General features: G+C 45.4%; 1 protein-coding gene across 3 annotated transcripts in view; it reads left to right on the top strand.

The window, feature by feature from the left end:
- Sgk1 (serum/glucocorticoid regulated kinase 1) overlaps positions 1-19,642 on the top strand; it is a 124,256-nt gene extending 104,614 nt beyond the window's left edge. Inside the window, exons 1-12 of one of the 3 annotated variants that reach the window (XM_036168861.1) lie at positions 13,578-13,745; positions 14,514-14,589; positions 15,016-15,091; positions 15,342-15,446; positions 15,554-15,637; positions 15,736-15,867; positions 16,114-16,226; positions 16,524-16,647; positions 17,039-17,134; positions 17,633-17,788; positions 17,902-17,991; positions 18,418-19,642. In XM_036168861.1, coding sequence (XP_036024754.1) covers positions 13,628-13,745; positions 14,514-14,589; positions 15,016-15,091; positions 15,342-15,446; positions 15,554-15,637; positions 15,736-15,867; positions 16,114-16,226; positions 16,524-16,647; positions 17,039-17,134; positions 17,633-17,788; positions 17,902-17,991; positions 18,418-18,585 — 1,338 coding nt within the window. In that variant the 5' untranslated portion in view covers positions 13,578-13,627 and the 3' untranslated portion in view covers positions 18,586-19,642. Of the gene's footprint in view, positions 1-13,577; positions 13,746-14,227; positions 14,363-14,513; positions 14,590-15,015; positions 15,092-15,341; positions 15,447-15,553; positions 15,638-15,735; positions 15,868-16,113; positions 16,227-16,523; positions 16,648-17,038; positions 17,135-17,632; positions 17,789-17,901; positions 17,992-18,417 lie in introns of those variants that run through there. The other 2 variants (XM_036168862.1, XM_036168860.1) reach the window with 2 other exon arrangements.
- The last annotated feature ends 451 nt before the right edge of the window (positions 19,643-20,093 follow it).

Genomic DNA, 20,093 nt, shown 5'->3' with positions numbered 1-20,093 from the left:
TTGGGGAAGGGACAATTCTGAGATGCAATCCTGCCAGTCCGTAAACCCAAGGAACTGGGGACAGAAGACCAAAAGCTTGGGATGAAATGTGTTGTCTCCCTTTTAGCCCAGCACTGCGTGAAGTTCTTAGGAGACATTGGCAACCATTTTTTCATCCTGGGAAGCTCAGACAGATTGGGAAAACATGGGTAGAAAGGTAGGAAAAATACTGTAAATGCATATTAAAATAGTAATAGTTATCTACATACAGGTGAAGCACTGTCTTTAGATCACCTAAGGGAGCAGATTACAGATAGTCTCTTATTTATAAAGGCCCAATTAAACAATCTTTTTTTAAAAAAACAAACAAACAAACAAACAAACAGAAACCTCTAATTTCTTGTCCACTGCTTCAGAAAAGGGCCAAGGGAACTCTTAAAAGCAAAAGAACATTCAGGAGAAACGGTGCTTTGTAGTCTGATCCTTTTCATGAGCAACTTATACAGGCTATACATTGCTGTCATGATGCCTCACTGTGGGCTGATGTATCTTGAGTATGTTTAAAGTAGGGTAGACTCAGCAGGGATGTTCCTTAGGTTAGATGTGTTCAATGGCTTTGTGCTTCGTTTCCTTCTGTTGAGTCAGGGTCTCACTAGCTATCCCGTGATGTTCGGTCCTTCTGCCCTACCCCTCACATCCCATCATGAGTGTCAGGATCACAGACCTACACCACCTGTGTCACCTGACTATTGTTTTTACCCTTGTGGTGTGCTGACTAGGCTGTAAGTATTTACTGGTTCAAAACTGGGCTTTTTAGCATCAGAAGCACCTAGATTCCCTTTCTGACTTTGTCCTTTCTCTGTCTTATCACACAATGATGCTTTCTGAAATATTGGATCTTAAGAAATTGGAGATAGCCGGGGGGTGGTGGCACATGCCTTTAATCCCAGCACTTGGGAGGCAGAGGCATGCGGATCTCTGAGTTAGAGGCCAGCCTGGTCTCCAAAGCAAGTTCCAGGAAAGGCGCAAAGCTGCACACACAGAGAAACCCTGTCTCGAAAAGAGAGAGAAGAGAGAGAGAGAGAGAGAGAGAGAGAGAGAGAGAGAGAGAGAGATGGGAGAACAGGAAAGAGTTTTCCACAGTCATGGGGATTGGGTGGGAGATTGCATAAGAAATGATATGCATAATGTCTGGCAGTTACTAAAAGCCATTCAACAAATACAAAACATTATACTGGATGGGAGAAAATACAGAAGCTCTAGAAGGGATCATTTCATTTCTGCTTATCAGGACATCCTGAGCGCCTGCAAGGCCCCTGGCTTTAGAATGTGCAGAAGAACACATTCTAAATACAGATACTAGAGCCTCACCTAAGAAGGAGCCTTTGGGGCCAGCTGATGATGGTGGAGGCAGGCTTTTGGAATGAAGGAGACTCTATGGAAAATCAGACAAGATGGGGCTAGAGAGAAGGCTCAATGGTTAAGAGCAGTGGCTGGCTGCTCTTCCAGAAAACTTGGGTTTGGGGCCCAGCACCTGGCTCACAAATCACCTGTAACTCCAGTTCTAGGAGGTTTGACACCTGGCTTCCTCGGGCACCAAGCACACCCACACACTAGAAATAAATCTTAAAAAATGAGAAAAACTAGACAAGACCTCTACAAACAGACTCTTTTATGGAGAACGCTTCCTTCCTGAAGGTTCTTTTGACATAAATATGATCTCTCTATGGTTCTATAAACACCATGAAAAATAGAGACTGGTGGTGTTATTAAAATAAGAACCCCAACTGTCATGTGTTTAATAGATTAGAAATGCAAAACACAGGGGGAAAAAAGAAGCATGTAGTGTGCTAGTCATCAACTGTGTTCACACCCTTGAGTGTCCAGTGCTAAGGCAGGGAGTGCATAAGAGGGGAAATAGCTGTATTATTTGTAGGAACAGCAGCGTTCTTCGAGGATCCAGCCACATACCTTCACACACACACACACACACACACACACACACACACACACACACACACCCCGCTCTCTTTGTGAGACAAATGAGCTGGACGCAGCATGTGGAGATCAGAAAGGAGCACTTTCTAATGAAACAAAGCTAACGGTACAGAGGGAGGAAGCCTTAGAGTGAAGGCAGCGGGTGGAGGAGGCACACCCCGTCATCCTAAAAATCTTCGCTGAGAAAGAATGAGCCAAGTCATTCTTAAAATAAGAAATCTCAACAACAAAATCACTCTCTTCAGATAGTTTAAAGAGATTTTAAAAAGAGGAAAAGAGACAAGGTTGCTTTCAGTAGCAGCAAAGGGAGAGGGTCAGGGAAACCTCTCACTATATATACTGTTAGGGAAATATCTGTTTAATGCAGGACTGTGTGCAATTAATATATACAATTAATTCTGAGGGGACGGTTGAGACAGGGTCTCACTAAGTAATCTTGGCTGGCCTAGAACTTGCTGTGTCCATTAGTCTGTCCTTGAAGTTATAAAGAGCTAGCTGCCTTTGCCTCCTGCTTCCTGGGATTCAAAGTGTGTGCCACTACACCTGACTGACAATGAAATTTTTGAACAATGATCTTACAAAAAAGAATTGGTTGTTCTAAGTGTTGTTATGTATAATTTTTTTTCTGTAAGAAAAATATCAAAGTTTAAAAATCATCATAGTATCAGTACTATGTTCTCAGAAGGCTATTATAGCCACTTGTAATGTTAATTATAATTCTACAATGCTGTTTTTAAAAGAGATGGAAAGGAATAACAGTCCAAGAGGGATTTATAAGGTTCCTTTCAAACTTTTGGAAAGCTGGAATCTCCAAGAATGCAAAAATTCAAGAACCTAGGAGGTGGGGAATGGAGGAAGGAGGAAGAAGAGCGTCAAGCAGGAGTTATTTAAAAACTATTTTAGTCATGTCCATGTTTGCTCTTACCTGTTATCATCGTGATAACAACAAGGCCAGGTGTGAAGCTTATCATCTAGCATTTGGGTGGTGGGCGAAGAAAGAGGAAGGCCTCAAGGCGACCTCAGCCTGTGCTGCATGACAAACTGTCAGTTTTTCCAGATAGGGTAAGGTAGCCCTGGCTGTCCTGGAACTCTCTTTGCAGACCAAGCTAGATCTCTGACTCAGAGATCCCCCGCCTCTGCCTTCCCAGTGCTGAGGTTGAAGGCATGTACCAACCACTATGTCAGGCTGACAGCCTGTCTTAAAGATCAAATCAAAACAAAAACCCAGATATTTAAATCGCCGACCTTATGCAGATGTGCTCTTAGAAAGTTAGGCTATGAAGGTTCAGCGTGGAAATTCTAGTGATTATAAAGCTGAACATAGACGTAAAGGTAAAAACAACAATTTACCCCCATGAACTCTTCCAAAATAATTCCCATCGAAATTTGTCTTAGAATTTTAAAGAAATAAAGATAAGTAGGAGAAGCTGCAGTGGGCAGAGTTGGGAAGCTCCACCCAGCCCTGCTTCTCCCATTCCGACCTCGCCCCAGAGAAAGCCCGCCTTAGGTGGCTCCACCCTGGGGGGGGGGCACTTAAAGCCCCGCCTCCTGGTTTCATCTCGGTTACTCTTCCCCTGGGACCACCCGGAAATGCTTTGCTCAGATTAAACCTGGACTTATTAATTCTGCCTTATCTGATTTATCACATCGGCGGAGAGACTTAATATTGGGGTACAGAAACCTTTAACTCAGGAGAGACTAATTCCTTAGATACCTCTTGCAGTATTTATTGAGGTGCAAGGCTTACGTACCTGTGGGAAAACGATTGACAAGACAATCATACTCTTCACATTTCAAATTGCTAGAAAAATGTAAGCATGCATATACTCCTAAATTCCCTGTTCAACTGACTTGGAGGCAAGGTGAACAAGGTTCATTGATAATCCTTAGAACTGATAATGCATTTCAGAACTTAAAAACAAAAACTGAGAAATGGGCAGTCTTATGTGTCTCCAGCAACTGTAGAGTAGCCAATTCCAGAAGCATTCACGAACATTCCCTACAAAGGCTGAAGAAGCCACAGCTTTTCAGAGCTTTCTGGTCATGAGGAGAACTAAGTTGCTGTGTCCTGGCATCCTGGGAGCTTCGGTCTCCACCGGTCTCCACCAGTCTCCACATTTCCATATCCTGGCAGTGCTTTGTGAGGCACAAAACTGGTGTGCGAGGGTAGTTTCACTCACTGACATTTTCAAACATATTGACTGGATTAATAAACAGTTTCATTAGGACATCAATATGAACATGTTTTTTAAACCTTTGCTTCATGAATTGCAGTGCCCGTCTTGCCTACCCTTGTAAAGAATGTTGTAAATTACTGGCTACAAAAAGGGAGGACAACAGCAAACTCACTATCAAAGGCAGCTAGGAACGTGCTAAGAAAGAAGCAAATGGAGATGTTCACACCTCAGATAAAACATCTAGTTTTTAATTGCTTAGTGTGAAAACAGGGCTATATTGCATTTTCATATCTGTTGTAAAGCCTGTGTTGTTTGTGGGTAACATCTTGGTGTCACTGATACTGTCATGCATGCATACATAGTCACAGAAATGAATAGATTCCCTACAGCACTATAGCCTAAAGGACAGTCGTAAAGAGACATCTTCTGTGGGCAAAACTTTAGAAAGCTCATCTGGATGCACGTGCTCATTAAAAGCAAAGTGGCCAGATGTGTAGCTGTATGTCAATGCTTGGGCTGTGGCTACTGGTTCAGAGGATGCTCAGAGACTTGGAAGGAACATGGTTAGAAAAGAGGGAACAAGGAAATGGGGGGAAGAGGTATGTGGACTAAGCCTCTCTGGGTGTGCAAAGGATGGGAAGATACTTTCATGTTCCCTGTGAACACCAACCAAAAGATGGTCTCAGCAGAGAAGGCCCTTAAAAACTAAGTGGCGCTGGGTTGATGGTATATTCTCACAATCCCAGGACTTGGGATGTGGAGGCAGTAGGATCAGGAGTTCAAGGCAAGCTTGGATTACATGAGACTCAGTATCAAAAGTAAAAAGAATAAGTAAATAAGATAACTTACTATGTGGATGGACACTACTCAGCCATGTCCCCTCCATGCCCTATTAATTTTCAACGGAGTTTTGAAAGTGGCCGTGGTTTCAGAGATGGAGGCTGTCTTAGTTATTTTTTTTTTTTTCCTATTGCTATGCTGAGATACAATGACCAAAGAAAAAAAAGTTATTGAGGGCTTACAGTTTTAGAGGATGAATCCATGATCAACCATCATGGCGGGGAGCATGGCAGCAGGCAGTCAGGCATGGTGCCGGAGCAGTAGCTGAGCGCATATATTTTGATCCACAAGCACAAAGCCAAGTGAGAGAGCAAAAGAAAGCATTAACTGGTAATGACCTGGGTAAAATCTCAAAGCCAACCCCTCCTCCCAGTGATACACCTCTAAACAAGGCCAACAAGACCTTTTAATCCTTCTCAAACAGTTCTACCAATTGGGGGCCAAGTATTCAAATATCCGATGTGGATCATTCTTATTCAAACCTCCAAGAGGATATACAGGGAGTTAACAACTAAGTTTCTACTCACTGGACCCTCTGATTTTGGCCACTACTGAGGTCTATCATAAGTCTATGATGGTAGAATGTTAGCAGAAGGGATCCATTTGAATCCCCAATATGGCACCATTCCCAAGAATAATAATTCAGCTATCTCCCAGAAAGCTGATTATATTAAACCATTTCTACCATGGACAAGGTAATGTTTTGTCTGAATGGGAACAGACATTCTGGATGTAGAGTAAACTTTCCTTTCACACACTGCTTCTGTTGAAGCTCTACCATCATAGATTACCCAATACTTTATCATCTGTCCTGCTCATCTGACAAAGAACTTCACATCACAACTGAAGAACTATGGCAGTGAACTTGTGCTGGTGGAATCTAACATCCTTAACCATGTTTCCCATCACCCTGAAGTAGATGGCTTAGTGAGGGAACACTGGTGTGACCTGAAATCTCAGTCACAATGACAGTACTCAGCAGGCTGGGGCAAGGTTCTTCAAAGGCGGTGTGTGGTTTGAATGGGAATGGCCCCCATAGGCTCTTATGTTTGAATGTTTGGTCCCCAGGTAGTGGAACTGTTTAGGATTAGAAGGTGTGGCCTTTGGGGGAAAGGGTATGTCACTGGGGGTGGCCTTTGAGGTTTCAAAAACCCTTGCCAGGTCCAGTCCAGGTTCTTCTCTCTCTCTCTCTCTCTCTCTCTCTCTCTCTCTCTCTCTCTCTCTCTCTCTCTCTCTCTCTCTCTCTCCTTGCTGCCTGCAGATCAGAATGTAAAGATCCCAGCTACTGTTCCTCAGTACCATGCCTGCCTGCCTCCTTCCTGCCATGATGATCATGGCCTAGCTCTCTGAAACTGTAAGCCAGGCCTCAACTGATGTTTTATTTTATAAATTGCCTTGGTCATGGTGTCTCCTCATAGCAATAGAAAGACACTGTATGTGTTCCGAATAAACACCCTGTATATGGTACTGTTTCTCCCATAGCTAGAGTTTCATGGTTATCAGCCCAAGGGATGAAGGGTTGAAAACGGAAATAACACCACTCATTTTACTCCTAATGACTCACTAGCCAAAGTTGACTTCCTATTCCTGTAACTTCATGCTCTGTTGGCCTAGATATCTCAGTTCCAGAGGAAAAATGTTTCCACCAGGAGACACAACAAAAATTCCATTGAACCCGGGAGGAAGAGGCAGGCGGATCTTTGTGAGTTCAAGGCCAGCCTGGTCTACAGAGCAAGATCCAGGAAAGGTGCAAAGCTACACAGAGAAACCCCGTCTCAGAAAAACAAAAACAAAAAACAAAAAACAAAACCAGCTGGCTGGCCAGCTTGGACCCTTCATGTCTCTAAGGCAACAGGGTAAGAAGGGGGTTACAGTATTGATGGGGGTTACTGATCTGGCCCACTGATGGGAGAGTGGAATAGTACTCCACACAGTAGGTTATGTCTGAAGTACAGGAGCTCTTACAGGGAACCTCTCAGTGTTTTATCCCCAGCTTAAAGTCTGGAAAATTATAAGAACCCAATCCAGGACAAGATATGAAATGCTCAGACCCTTCAGCAATGGGTTACCTCACCCTCCCTGTTAAAAACAAAACAAAACAAAACAAAACAACAAACACAGTGTAAAGCTTACTGAAGAAATGGGGACTATCAAACACCATATTGAAAGCAGTTGTAAACTCCAACTATACAGAGAGCCATCCCTGCCATCCATTAGTCTTCACGTTTTATTAAGACTGCCTCTGTGTGAATATATGGTGGGTATATTGATCAAGAGGCTTCACTCCTCCTTCCTCCCTTTTCACATAACCTAAGATATATTGATTAGTGTTTTATTTAAGACATAAGATGTCAGGAAGAGTAACGATCATCTCTTTTGGAGAAGGGATGATTGCATTTTTGATTGTACACAGGATGAGTGTATCTCATTAGGTAAGGCCATTACGTTGTTGTTGTCTTTAATTTGGAAGTTAAGCATGGTTTAAAGATCTCTATATAGGTTTTAGGTTCACAACAGATTGATTTCTGATGGTTAATTGTAGGTATCCCCTTCACTGAATTAAGGGCTATCTAAAGAATTGGGATTTATCTATAAGAGTGTTTTCAGAGGTAGCATAGGAGTGGGTGGATTGAGTGGGGGGTGTGTCTACCTGATATTGGCTGAAGGCCTGAATCAAACAAAAAAGAGAAGAGAAAAGGTGATTCTCATTTACATCCCCCACCCCGTGTATATCCTTCACCTCTCATCCACAAATGTCGTAACTCCAGATGACTTGTGTTTGGTCCCCAGCACCAGATATGATGAAGCACTCTTGTAATCTCAGAATTTAGGAGGTAGAAGCAGAACAATCAGGAGTTCAGGGTTATCCTTTGCTAACACCAAGCTCAAGGCCAGTATGGGCTACATGAGACCTGTCCCAGGTTGTATTTCAGTGACATCAGGACACGGCTAGCCCTTTGGAAAAATAGCTAGGTCTGGAAAGTCTCCTAATCTTTTGAGTAAGTGTTATTCAACTTAAAATACAGTCCATGGCCTTTTTGTGTGCAGTCTTCTTGTAGTAACCCTGATCTAAGTGCCACCTGAGACATGTTCCACCAGTATCTGACAGGGGAAAGATATGAGGCCAGGGACAGCCAGGATGACCTAGAAAACCTCCTTGGGATCATGCAGGCCTTCCTTGACCTTCCAGACTCCACCCACTTCAACAGGTCCATCTTGGTATTCGTTCTATTCCAACAATAGTGAATGATTCAAACCTCCTTTGGTTCACTTTTCACTTACTCTGCATTTTGATTCTCAGGAGCAGCCTTTACTTCAAACACTTGGTAAATAAGTATTTACTCAGTTATCATGGTACTCGGTTCCTTGATAGGACATCTTTGGGAACTTTGTGTGGGTGGGACAATGGGGGAAAGAGGAAGCCAGAGAACACAATGGGAGAATCTTTCAGCCCATTAGCATGGAATCCCTAGCACCGCGGCCTGTCTGTGGCCCAGATGAAGGAGTTTATACTGTGCAAATAGTTAACCACCATACACACATGTATTATTTGGATTTGCATTGTGTGAGGCCTTGTATATAAAGTTGTAATGTGTATAGCCACCATAGCATATTTTCCATTTGAACGTTCCCCTTGAAGGAGGCACAGGCTAAACTCTTCATTTTCATTATTTTTCACAGTTTATGGGATGGAGATATTAGAAGCCCCACCCCAGAGATGACAAAATTAAGGTGGGGAGACCACCTTGTGTAAATTCGTGCGAAGAGCAGGCCTCAAGCAGGGCCAAGCCTGTGATCAGTTAGTCTTTCATCATGAGCATGCACTGTCACTCTTGATTTTGTGCAAGTGACATAAAAAATATGAAGGGCCAAGATGAAAAGGAAGTTAGTATACAAGACAAGACAGCAACCAGTTCTCTGGCCACCCCTGCTAGTTGAGGAGAGACTTATACTGAGCCAATTAAAGCTTTTAGGTCTCACTTCAGCTTGGCAGAGATGTCCGTCAGATATCCAGGGTGTTCTTTTCTGTGGGTTCTGTATAAATTAGGAGGTGAAAGGGAGCCCCTGTTAGCATCTCTATCTTGTTTCCAACTTCCATATGCATGTCTCAAGGAGTGGTTCTACCTGGTACCCAAGGCCAAGCTTTGAGACTTGTAAGGATGCACAAGGGAATTCATCCTGGAACAAGCCAGAGGAGGCAGAGAGCATGGGCCCTACACCCCAGTTCATCACTTAGATTAGTTTGTATGAGATGATAAATGGCTTTTTAAAATGTAAATGCCTAGCCATAAAGCTATATCAAAAGTATATAAGGCTTTCAGTGAGGCCACAGTCCTCTTGGCGTTAAGTCATACATGGTATTTAATTTTAATTTAAAGATCTCCCCAATTTCCCTTTCTAATCAAACTATTGTATCATTTTCCATGATCATATAGAAACTTCCCCAAACATCTTTTCGCAGGTATATCTTAAGAGTTAAACACGGCCTGGCAGTGGTGGCACATACCTTTAATCCCAGCACTTGGGAGGCAGAGGCAGGAGGATCTTTGTGAGTTCGAGGCCAGCCTGGTCTACAGAGCTAGTTCCAGGACAGCCAGGGCTGAAAAAAAATTTAAACACAAAGCTGTCAAATATGTAGTGATCCATGCTTATTCTGGCTGCTAAAGTTCCTGATTTTTTTTTTTTTTTTAACTCCTTATTTGTTGTTGATTGTGTGGTACTGAATCAGCTCCTGGCAACTTTCCAAAGGTGAGATGAGAGGCTGTGTTTTCAGCCTGTCAGAGACCTACCTGCTTGCTGCTTCCTAGATTTTCATCCTTCCAAGTTAAGAGTGCCCACTGGCTTCTTCCGTTGTCTCCCCCAATTGACATGAAAACCTTCTCTTTCTAGAAAGAATGTATATAGAGCATTGGTGTTATCATTTGTGTGGGGGAGCTCCATAGTAAGCCATGTAGTCATGTGGGTTTTAATAACTCTTAACTACGTTATTATGGGTAATGTGTACTTCTTAGTGTTCTACTGTATCACTCTCATCTTTATGCATATCACTTTTGACAGTTACAAATATGGATGATAATAATTATGATAGAAACTGCTCCATAAATAGATGCTTAGCCACCACTTGTCCATAATAGCTGTCATGAATCAACTCATTTGTCATTCTTTTCCCGTGGGGGATTACTCCTTTAATAAAAAGACATGCTCTTAGTGACAGCCTCCAACAAAAATGCATCTAGTCACTGGCTCTCTGCAGTGATGATTGTGTTTTCTGGTGTTCCTGTGTATTGAGGATGCCCCGAGGAAAGGTTTCTACATACATTAGCCAATGAATTCAAAACAAAACAAAACAAAAAAAAAAAAAATGGGCCAGGGAGCCTGAACTGTGCACGTTTGTTCTGGAATCTATAGCGTCTTGAGTAATACAAAATGGAATTATCTTGTTATCAATGAAATATCTAGGTAGTCAAGACTAACAGAATAAGGAGTGCCAGAGAAGATGTAGCTGAGTACCTAGACAGTGCATTTCAAACAACTTCCTCTACTATAGGGAGAAACTGGCATTTGTGAGGCTTTGAATTAAGCAGTAAGTTATTTTAAACTGTCAGGTTTCAGTGTTTGTACAGACCATTTTTTCAACTGCAAAAGAAACAAAGAGATTTTCTAAAGTAATAACAGACATGTGCACTGGGAAATGTTTTGCTTCAGTTTACATATTTAAAGCATTTTATTTATTCATTAATTCATTCATTTAAAATTTTTTTTCTTTGGTTTTTTGTTTTTCGAGACAGGGTTTCTCTGTGTAGTTTTGGTGCCTGTCCTGGATCTCGCTCTGTAGACCCAGCACGCCTTTAATTTCAGTTTACATCTTGGTAAACGATTTCCATTAGAGATACGTCGTCGCTGAGGCATATCTGTGAGACCACTGGCTTGGGGGAGTGTAGAGTAGTTAACTAGGCAGCCGCACATCAAAGCTCTGTCCTTTCTGGCTGCAGCAGGACGTGCAGGGCAACGCTCTGGGACACGTGACGCAATCTGACCTTCTAGAGGTCTCCCAGGGTACTCTATCGCCCTCTAGGTTGCGTTCATCAACTGAATGAGTCAGGCAGCTCTGGCCACTTTACCCACCAGGGAGGAACTGGGACGGGGCCCGGATAACCTCCTGGTAGGAGGACTATCTGGACCAAGGAAGGAAGAATAGATCAAGTGGTTGGATAACTGCCACAGGGCAGCCTCAAGCCCGCGCATCACACAGCCCCCCAACCGCCCCCCTCCCTCCGCCACCGCCGTCTGTCACCTTCCTGTTCGGAAGTCTTAGTAGGTTGCTGGGACAGAACTGGGGGCGCCTGCTCCACCCTTCAGGTATCCGGTTGGAAGGAAAGCCAGTCCCAACAACTTGATTCCATCTCTGTTAAATGATAAGGTTAGCAGACCGTCCGTCTCCAATCGCTGACCATTCCGGGCATGGAGACAAAGAGACGCATCCAAATAGGTCCTTTTCTGTTCCAACCACAAATACATGGTTGTGCCTTCTCGTTATTGCTCTTAGAGGCCTCTTAACTTGAATTCCATGTTCCTTCTGGAATGCACGCCAGAGAGCATTCCTGAGAGAATAAACCCTGTGCATGTGTTTTGAATTTTTTTTTTCCTGGGCTGATTTGTGGTGATAATCAGTTAAGTTACATTTCTTGTGTGTCTTGCTGGTGAAGTAAGCCCAGGACGCTGATGACTGTAATTTTCTGGATGGTGTTGCAACAGCAGGATAAATAGCCCAGGGTTGAACTTTGCAGCTCCCTCTCTTCCTGTATGTAAATTCCCTTTAGTTATAAAGTAGGGCTCAGACAGAGCAGCAACAGCAACCTCTGGTGCTCCCTTGTCATCCGGCACTTCCAGCCTCACAGAGGCGCCCAGCCTGGAGGCTAACTCCGGTAAAGTAATCCCAGCCTTCACCTCCCCAGCACTGTGAAGAATGAAAGAGGAGGCTTTAAGATCCCCCTGGAAAGGTTCGTGTTTTGAGTACCACAGTTTGGATGGGATGGCTAAAACAAAGATACCTGGGGAAAGTATGGGGAAGCTCTCGGAGTTAAGTAATGGACTAGGGAGAGTCTCTGATGGAAGACTCCTTGGTTCTATGTTTTAAAACAAAATAAGTAATCATCTTTGCAGAGACTGGTCTTTTCACACCAAACGTTGTTTTCTAGAGGGGAAGGAACCAGGAAGGTGAGGGTACTGCAGGACTAGACTAAATAAATGATTGGTGCCACGTGGTTTGTGGAGGCACTCACTGGCAGTAACACATTCACAGCTTGTGCAGAATTCAAGCATGGGGCAAACTGGCATGGGCTAGTTGCTGTGATTTGGAATCGCCTACACCTTGTTTTAGGTTGGAGTGCTAATTTCAGGCATCCTAGGGGCGTTTTGAAGAGTGTCTACTTAGCAAAATCTTGTCTCCAGGGAGAGGATGTGCGTCCCCTTCTCCGGATCTCTGGCTGTCTGAAGTGAGCAAATCAAGCAGCAGCTGAGACTAGAGATCACATTAGGGCATGTGAGGTGGCTGTAGCTGTAAAACAAACTCCTGCCCAAGACGGAGGGAAAAGAGCTTAGCCTGCTTTTCCTGGCTTGACAACTGGTATTTGGGAGTGTGTCAGCTCTAAAACGCTAGGCCCTTCTCCTCAGCAAGGGGTCATGGCAGGGCAGTCACCGCAGACAGCACCAGCCAGTGCCAGGTACTGGCCCTGAGAGTCCTGCTTACTAGTAGCCGCCTTCCCGCCCCTGGCCCAGACCGGGTGCTCCCGGCTTCCTAGCCAGCGCTGGCGCGGGTCCCCGCATTGGCGGTCAGGCTACAGCGCCAGGCATCCCCCAGCGGCGGGGTTACAGCAAGGCACCACCAGCTCAGGCTACCTCCTGCAGCTCCCGTAGGTTCCCAGCTTTCTGAGATAGGTCTTACTTAAAGTGTTAACGGGTTTCAGTTATATGCGAACTTGCAAGAAAAAAAGCAAAGTTATAAAATTAAAACTGCTTGGATCCGCCGTGAGGTAACTCAGGAGGGTAGGGAAGATGGGGGGTAACGAACGGAGTTTAAGACCATGCAACGCGATTTTTGCAGTTTTCCTGTGAGAGAGGTCCCCAGGTAGGGGAGTCGACGTCGCAAAGGTCACTCCAGGCCGGCCCCCGGAGCGAAGCCCCGGCTCCCCCTAACTTGCCACCTCCTCACGTGTTCTTGGCATGGCTAGGATTAAAATTTGCAAGGCACAAAATTATATGCGGAACGGACAGAATGTTCTCGGAGATTAGTTGAAAAAAAAAAAGTGAAATGAAGATTGTACTTTTTTTTTCTTGTAGTGCAGAGACTTATTTCCGCCCCCTCCCCTACACATTCCTGACCCCCCTCCCCCCGCTCTTTCCTTCCTTCCTTCCTCCTCTTCCAAGTTCTGGGATTTTTCAGCCTTGCTTGGTTTTGGCCAAAAGCACAAAAAAGGCGTTTTCGGAAGCGACTCGGCCGTGCACAGGGGACATTTGTTTGTTTTGGGACTGGGGCAGGAAATCTTGCCGGCCTGAGTCACGGCGGCTCCTTCAAGGAAACGTCAGTGTTCGCCGGTCGCTGTCGCCCGCTGCGCGCCCCTCAGTCCGCGGCCATGGGGGAGATGCAGGGTGCGTTAGCTCGGGCTCGGCTCGAGTCCCTGCTCCGGCCCCGCCACAAAAAGCGGGCGGAGGCGCAGAAAAGGAGCGAGTCGGTCCTGCTGAGCGGACTGGGTAAGCACCGCCGCCCGGCTCGAGGGGGACTCGGCTCCGGAGGGGTATGGGTAGGGTGGAGGTCGGATGGAGACGGGAGGATGGCGCCGGGCACCGGGGTCGGGAGACCGAGGAGGGGAGAGAGGTCGGCGCTGAGCCGGGCGCAGTGGTGCTCCACTCGGGCAAATGGAAAATCACCGGTGCGCTCCACCCCTCTAGTGCCCTCCTTCTGCCCGGGAGAACGGAGGCCGAGTGCCTCCCTGCGCGCGGGGGTCCTGGTCGTGCAGCCCACGGAACCCTTGGCCCTGCCGGGGCGGCCAGCACAGCTCCCCCAGGGTCAGGCTGCCAGCCACCCGCATCCGCCGGGGTCTGGGGCCGCGGCCCGAGCGGCGGCAGGGGGCGGGGCCTCGCGGTGGGCGGGGCTCAGGCGCCGCTTCCTCATTGTTCCGCCGGCCCCGCCCCCGCGGCGGCGCAGGCTATATAAAGACGGCCGCGAGGCTGGGGCGCACTGTCGGCTGAGCCGGTTCCACCGCTTCGGGCTGTCTCCATACTCATCGGGGCGATGACTGTGAAAACCGAGGCTGCCCGGAGCACCCTCACCTACTCCAGAATGAGGGGAATGGTAGCGATTCTCATCGGTGAGTGCTGGAAAAGCACCGGACTTGTGTAGGAGAGGCGACGTGGAAATGTTTTGAGCGGTTTGAAGGTTCAGGATCAGATTAGCGTGTGGCGTCGGACGTTACGGAGCCGCCTGTAAACCTTCTTGTCTTTTTTGTTTTTAATTCACAGCTTTCATGAAACAGAGAAGGATGGGCCTGAACGACTTTATTCAGAAGATTGCCAACAACTCTTATGCATGCAAACAGTAAGTTTGGGGTCATTGAAGAAAATAAAAAGAATCGTGTAAATTTACCAGCAGCTAAGATTTACTTATTATGACCACTTTGTTCATCAGGGGAAGCCGAAGTCTTTTTTTCGGGGTAGAGATCTCTTTTGGTCTTGAGCATTTGGCTCACTTGAAACATTTTAAACATTAGTATTCATTCATGGGTCGAGCTTGCCCTGGAGATGTAAGATTAATTCTCGTGCATGTTTATGAAACCCACGTCTTCTCTCGATGAACAAACCTTAATTTGTATATTTAACTGGGTTATTTACCTACCTTCTTGTAATTCATTCGGATGTTTTCGGTTTAAATACTGAACGGTTGAGTCAGAAATTGCGCTTATGTCGGTGTGCCCTCTGGTGGCGAGTTACAGAGTTTCTAAACCGGCTCTTTTAATCTTCGCAGCCCTGAAGTTCAGTCCATTTTGAAAATCTCCCAACCTCAGGAGCCCGAGCTTATGAACGCCAACCCCTCTCCTCCGGTAAGTGCTCTCATGTCTGCGGAGGAAAATTGTAAATGAATCTGTATGTCTGTAGTGGTCAGTTAAGACAACATTTGTAAAAATTATTTTGAAGGCAGGAATGTCTTCACAAGTGGCATTAAGTGTTTTAAGTATTGAGTCATTGGAATGTTTTGAAAGGCGTATTTCGTAAACTGTTTTATGTTAGCAGTAGGGCTGTGTGCAGCTTACATACACGCAGATGTTAAAGGGTGATGTTTTTGTTTTCCAGCCAAGTCCTTCTCAACAAATCAACCTTGGTCCGTCCTCCAACCCTCACGCTAAACCATCTGACTTTCATTTTTTGAAAGTGATTGGAAAGGGCAGCTTTGGAAAGGTAATTTCAAATATGAAACATTGAAAGATATGCTCTTTCATGTATTCATTTTCACATTCTCCCTGGAGGAGGATAGAAAAATAAATGACTGTTGATTGACATTTCAGGTTCTTCTAGCAAGACATAAGGCAGAAGAAGCTTTCTATGCAGTCAAAGTTTTACAGAAGAAAGCAATCCTGAAAAAGAAGGAGGTAGGTGTAGCATCCGATGGCCTAGAGAATAGTCTTTACCCTGTGATTTGGTGCCACGCTGAAGTCTGAATCTCCACTGACTCTCATCTTTTTCCTAGGAGAAGCATATCATGTCAGAGCGGAATGTTCTACTGAAGAATGTTAAGCACCCTTTCCTGGTGGGCCTCCACTTCTCTTTCCAGACTGCAGACAAGCTCTACTTTGTCCTCGACTACATTAATGGTGGAGAGGTGAGCTGGGGGAGTAGACCTCTTAGTGGTGGGGTTTTCTCTGCTCAGCTTGCTCATTTTTGGTTTGAGATAAGTTCTAAGATACTTGGTACTGGGTGGGGGGGCATGCAGATTACCAAAATTATGAACTTAGTAACCTATCCTTTCAAGCCACTTCCTGGCGTTCTTCTTCCTCTTCGGGCTTCTGGGCCAGGCCTGATGAAATGATCCCACTCACTCAGCCTTGCCTCCTTCTGTGTCTCCTAGCTGTTCTACCATCTCCAGAGGGAACGCTGCTTCCTCGAACCACGGGCTCGCTTCTATGCCGCTGAAATAGCAAGTGCCTTGGGCTATCTGCACTCCCTGAACATCGTTTATAGGTAAGTCAGAGACAAGGGCTACCTTGCTGGGAACGGGAGGCGGGGGAGGCCTGGCTGAGCCTTAGGAGTCTTTAAAATATGTGACTATGTGCAGTTTGGTCCCTTCTCAAACTTTTCCTAGCATGGGAGCCAGCCAAGAGGGTGGCGCCTAATCCAGAACCACGGAGCCAGGACTCCTTTCTGTGATTGGCTATGGGGCAGCAACGGATTAAAGATCCTAAAACCCTTAGCAGTCTTTACAGAGGATTTGTCATGAAGTGAAATTAACCTACGCAACCACTTTTCATTTTCCCACAGAGACTTAAAACCAGAGAATATTCTCCTGGACTCCCAGGGACACATTGTCCTTACTGACTTTGGGCTCTGCAAAGAGAACATTGAACACAATGGTACAACATCCACCTTCTGTGGCACGCCTGAGGTAGGCGCTCTTTCTTGACTTGGTGCCTGGTCTACCCCCCCCCCCACCCTTTAGAAGAGATACATGCACAGTAGCAATGCTTTTAAATACAAAGAAGGTAAACTCTTAGCAATTCCTTAGTGCAATTCAGTACAAGTAAAATACATGAGGATCTCCAAGGCCTTCTATGGTTTTCATTCAAGCTAGCTGTAAGATCCACGTCATAAGAGATCCTCATAGTAGTACCACTAGTTGCTAAGTTGCTTCCTAAATACATCAGTATACACACAGGGGGCCAGTTAGCCTCAAAGAATATAGAGGTCTGAACTAGGAAGCCATCCAAAAAAATACCCAAGAACATGCTTGCTGTTAGGACTGCTCACTAACCTCTCTTCCTGGTGTTTCTTTTCAGTATCTTGCACCTGAGGTGCTCCATAAGCAGCCGTACGACAGGACAGTGGATTGGTGGTGCCTCGGGGCGGTCTTGTACGAGATGCTCTATGGTCTGGTGAGTAGCACACTGTATCATCCCCATGACAACTGTAAAACATTTGTGGATCTACTTGAGTGCAGGTTTAGCAACCACGGCTTGTCTCTATCAATAACCTTATCAAAAGCTAATAAAGGAGACGGTGGTTATTTTTCGAGTACATTTTACAAACAGTGTCTTCTGGGTTTTTTTTTTTCTTTAGTAGTATTATGGGAATCTTATGGCAGGTCCTGAGCAGCACCCCCAATCCTCTAGTGTGGTTTTATTCTACAATTGACTACAGAGGACCACACCCAACCTGAGCAGTAGCAGCCCCATGCCCCAGCAAACACATGACCACACAGGATCCAGTGCAGGTTGTAACATGCATTTCAAAATTAAGGATGTTTCAACAGCCAGGGAAGGGACTATCCCAAGTCCAGCTCAGCATCCGAACGAAGTTCAGCGCTTTCTCGCTATCTAATACCGCTAGACAAAACTTCAGTTGAAGCTGAAGGGACTCTCTTCCTTTCCCAGCCTCCGTTTTATAGCCGGAACACAGCAGAGATGTACGACAACATTCTGAACAAGCCCCTCCAGTTGAAGCCAAACATTACAAACTCAGCAAGGCACCTCCTGGAGGGCCTCCTGCAGAAGGACAGGACAAAGCGGCTGGGTGCCAAGGAAGACTTTGTAAGTCCTGCCGTCCTGCCGCCAGGGGACCTTGGGAGGGAGGAACACAGACCTGACCCCATGTCCTTTATTGAGCTCTGCCTTCTAAATGAATCTCTGTTTCTTTCCAACAGCTGGAGATTAAGAATCATATTTTCTTCTCCCTAATTAACTGGGACGATCTCATTAATAAGAAGATTACACCCCCATTTAACCCAAATGTGGTAAGTATCTTGGTGTTTTCTGGTCTAAGAATAGTGAGATCCAGAAGGTTTCTTGTAGGTCACAGTATAAAGAAGAGCAGATACTGTCTGTAGACTGACTCATTGTCCCCAGGGGAAAGGGTTTTTTTGTTTTTGTTTTTGTTTTTGTTTAATCCCAAGCAAACCTCACTAAATATGAATACATTTATTAAAGACATTGCCAGGCCTGGTAACACATACCTGTAATGCCTGTATCTCAGGAGACTAGAGCAGGGTTCAGCGTGAGGCTGGCCTAGGCTACATAGACCCTGTCATCAATACCTCCTAAACTTTGGAGCCTTTAGGGTTTTAAGCTTCTAGTGGAGTATTGTAGGGCTTAGGATTCCCCATCCTTTGCCCCATGTCTTCTTTTTGACACTGAATATGTCTCCCTTTCCTGTAACACAGAGTGGACCCAGTGACCTTCGGCACTTTGATCCCGAGTTTACCGAGGAGCCAGTTCCCAACTCCATCGGCAGGTCCCCAGACAGCATTCTCATCACGGCCAGCGTCAAGGAAGCCGCCGAAGCCTTCCTCGGCTTCTCCTACGCCCCTCCCGTGGACTCTTTCCTCTGAACACTCTTGGGATGGTTCTGAAGGATTCCCTGCGTGTTTTCTAAGTGTTTCAGTTAGCCTTTGGAGTCGCCAGCTGACAGAACATCTTCAAAGAGAATTTGCACACCTGGAGGCTGGGCAGTCCCGCCGCCACCGACGCACACTGCTCGAGGGAAGCTTTTCGAAGAGCACATCCTCCTCCTCCTCCTCCTCTTCCTCTCCTCCTCTCAGTGAGCTCGTGAGGTTTTCCTTCCAACGTGGTGCTAGCTCCCCGTGAGCGTCAGAGTGCCGACTTAGACAGACACCTTGGTCTCGTTAGAAGGAAGATGCAGGTCTAAGAGGGATCTCCCGCAGGTCTGTCTGAGCTGTGACCACGAATATTCTGCAATGTGCCTTTTCTGAGATCTTGTTAGCTCCAAAGCTTTTTCCTATCGCAGAGTGTTCAGTTTTGGTTGTTGTTGTTTGTTTTGTTTTAATCTTGTGTATTTCCCGCGTGAACAGTGGTGTGAGTGTGCCATGCCTGATCGCAGACAGTTTTGTTGTAAGCATCAATGTGAGACACTACAATGTGGGACATTGTTTGTTTCTTCCATATTTGGAAGATAAATTTATGTGTAGACTGGTTTTTTTTTTTTTTTTTGTAAGATATACTTAATAACTAAAAATCTATTGAAATGGTCTTGCAATGACATGCATCCAGATGCTTAACAGAAGCATTGCTGCTACAAATATTTCTATTTTTAGAAAGGGTTTTTATGGACCAATGCCCCAGTTGTCAGTCAAAGCCATTGGTGTTTTCATTGTTTAAAACGTTACCTGTAGGATGGGCATTATTTATGTTGTTGTTTTTTTTTTTGCATTCCTGATTATTGTATGTATCTTGTAAAGAAAGTCTGTACATTGGGTTATAACACTAGTATATTTAAACTTACAGACTTATTTGTAAACCATCATTTTAATGTACTGTAATTAACATGGTTATAATATGTACAATTCCTCCTCCCTACCACACAACTTTTTTTGTGTGCAATAAACCAATTTTGGTTTGCAATAAAATCTTGAAAAATATTTGCATAAATTGTGTCATGTGTTGCTTTGGGTTTGGGAGATGGGGGGCAAAGAACTGATCAATTAAAAAATTTGAAAAGACCTTGGTAATTGTTGGGGATCTCCAGCTGGGGGCCCCATTCCATGCTCAGGTCTCCTCCCATTCCAGACCCGGCCCCTTCAGAAAGCCCGCCAAGCAGCAGCCCTTTCCTGCAGCCCCTTCCTGCAGCCCGCCAAGGGTCAGCTCCTCCTCGGGGAGCTGCTTAAGACTATACCCGTAGGCCACTTAAGACCTGGTAGCCAGAGGCTGGAGAGATGGCTCAGCAGTTAAGAGCACTGGCTGCTCTTCCAGAGGTCCTGAGTTCAATTCCCAGCAACCATATGGTGGCTCACAATGAGATCTGGTGACATCTGGTTCTCTCTTCTGGCCTGCGGACATGCAAGCAGAACACTATATATAATAAATACATCTAAAAGAAGAA

Source organism: Onychomys torridus, chromosome 19 (assembly GCF_903995425.1).
Source record: "Onychomys torridus chromosome 19, mOncTor1.1, whole genome shotgun sequence".
Classification (NCBI taxonomy): domain Eukaryota; kingdom Metazoa; phylum Chordata; class Mammalia; order Rodentia; family Cricetidae; genus Onychomys; species Onychomys torridus.
This window is presented reverse-complemented; position numbering and strand designations above follow the sequence as displayed.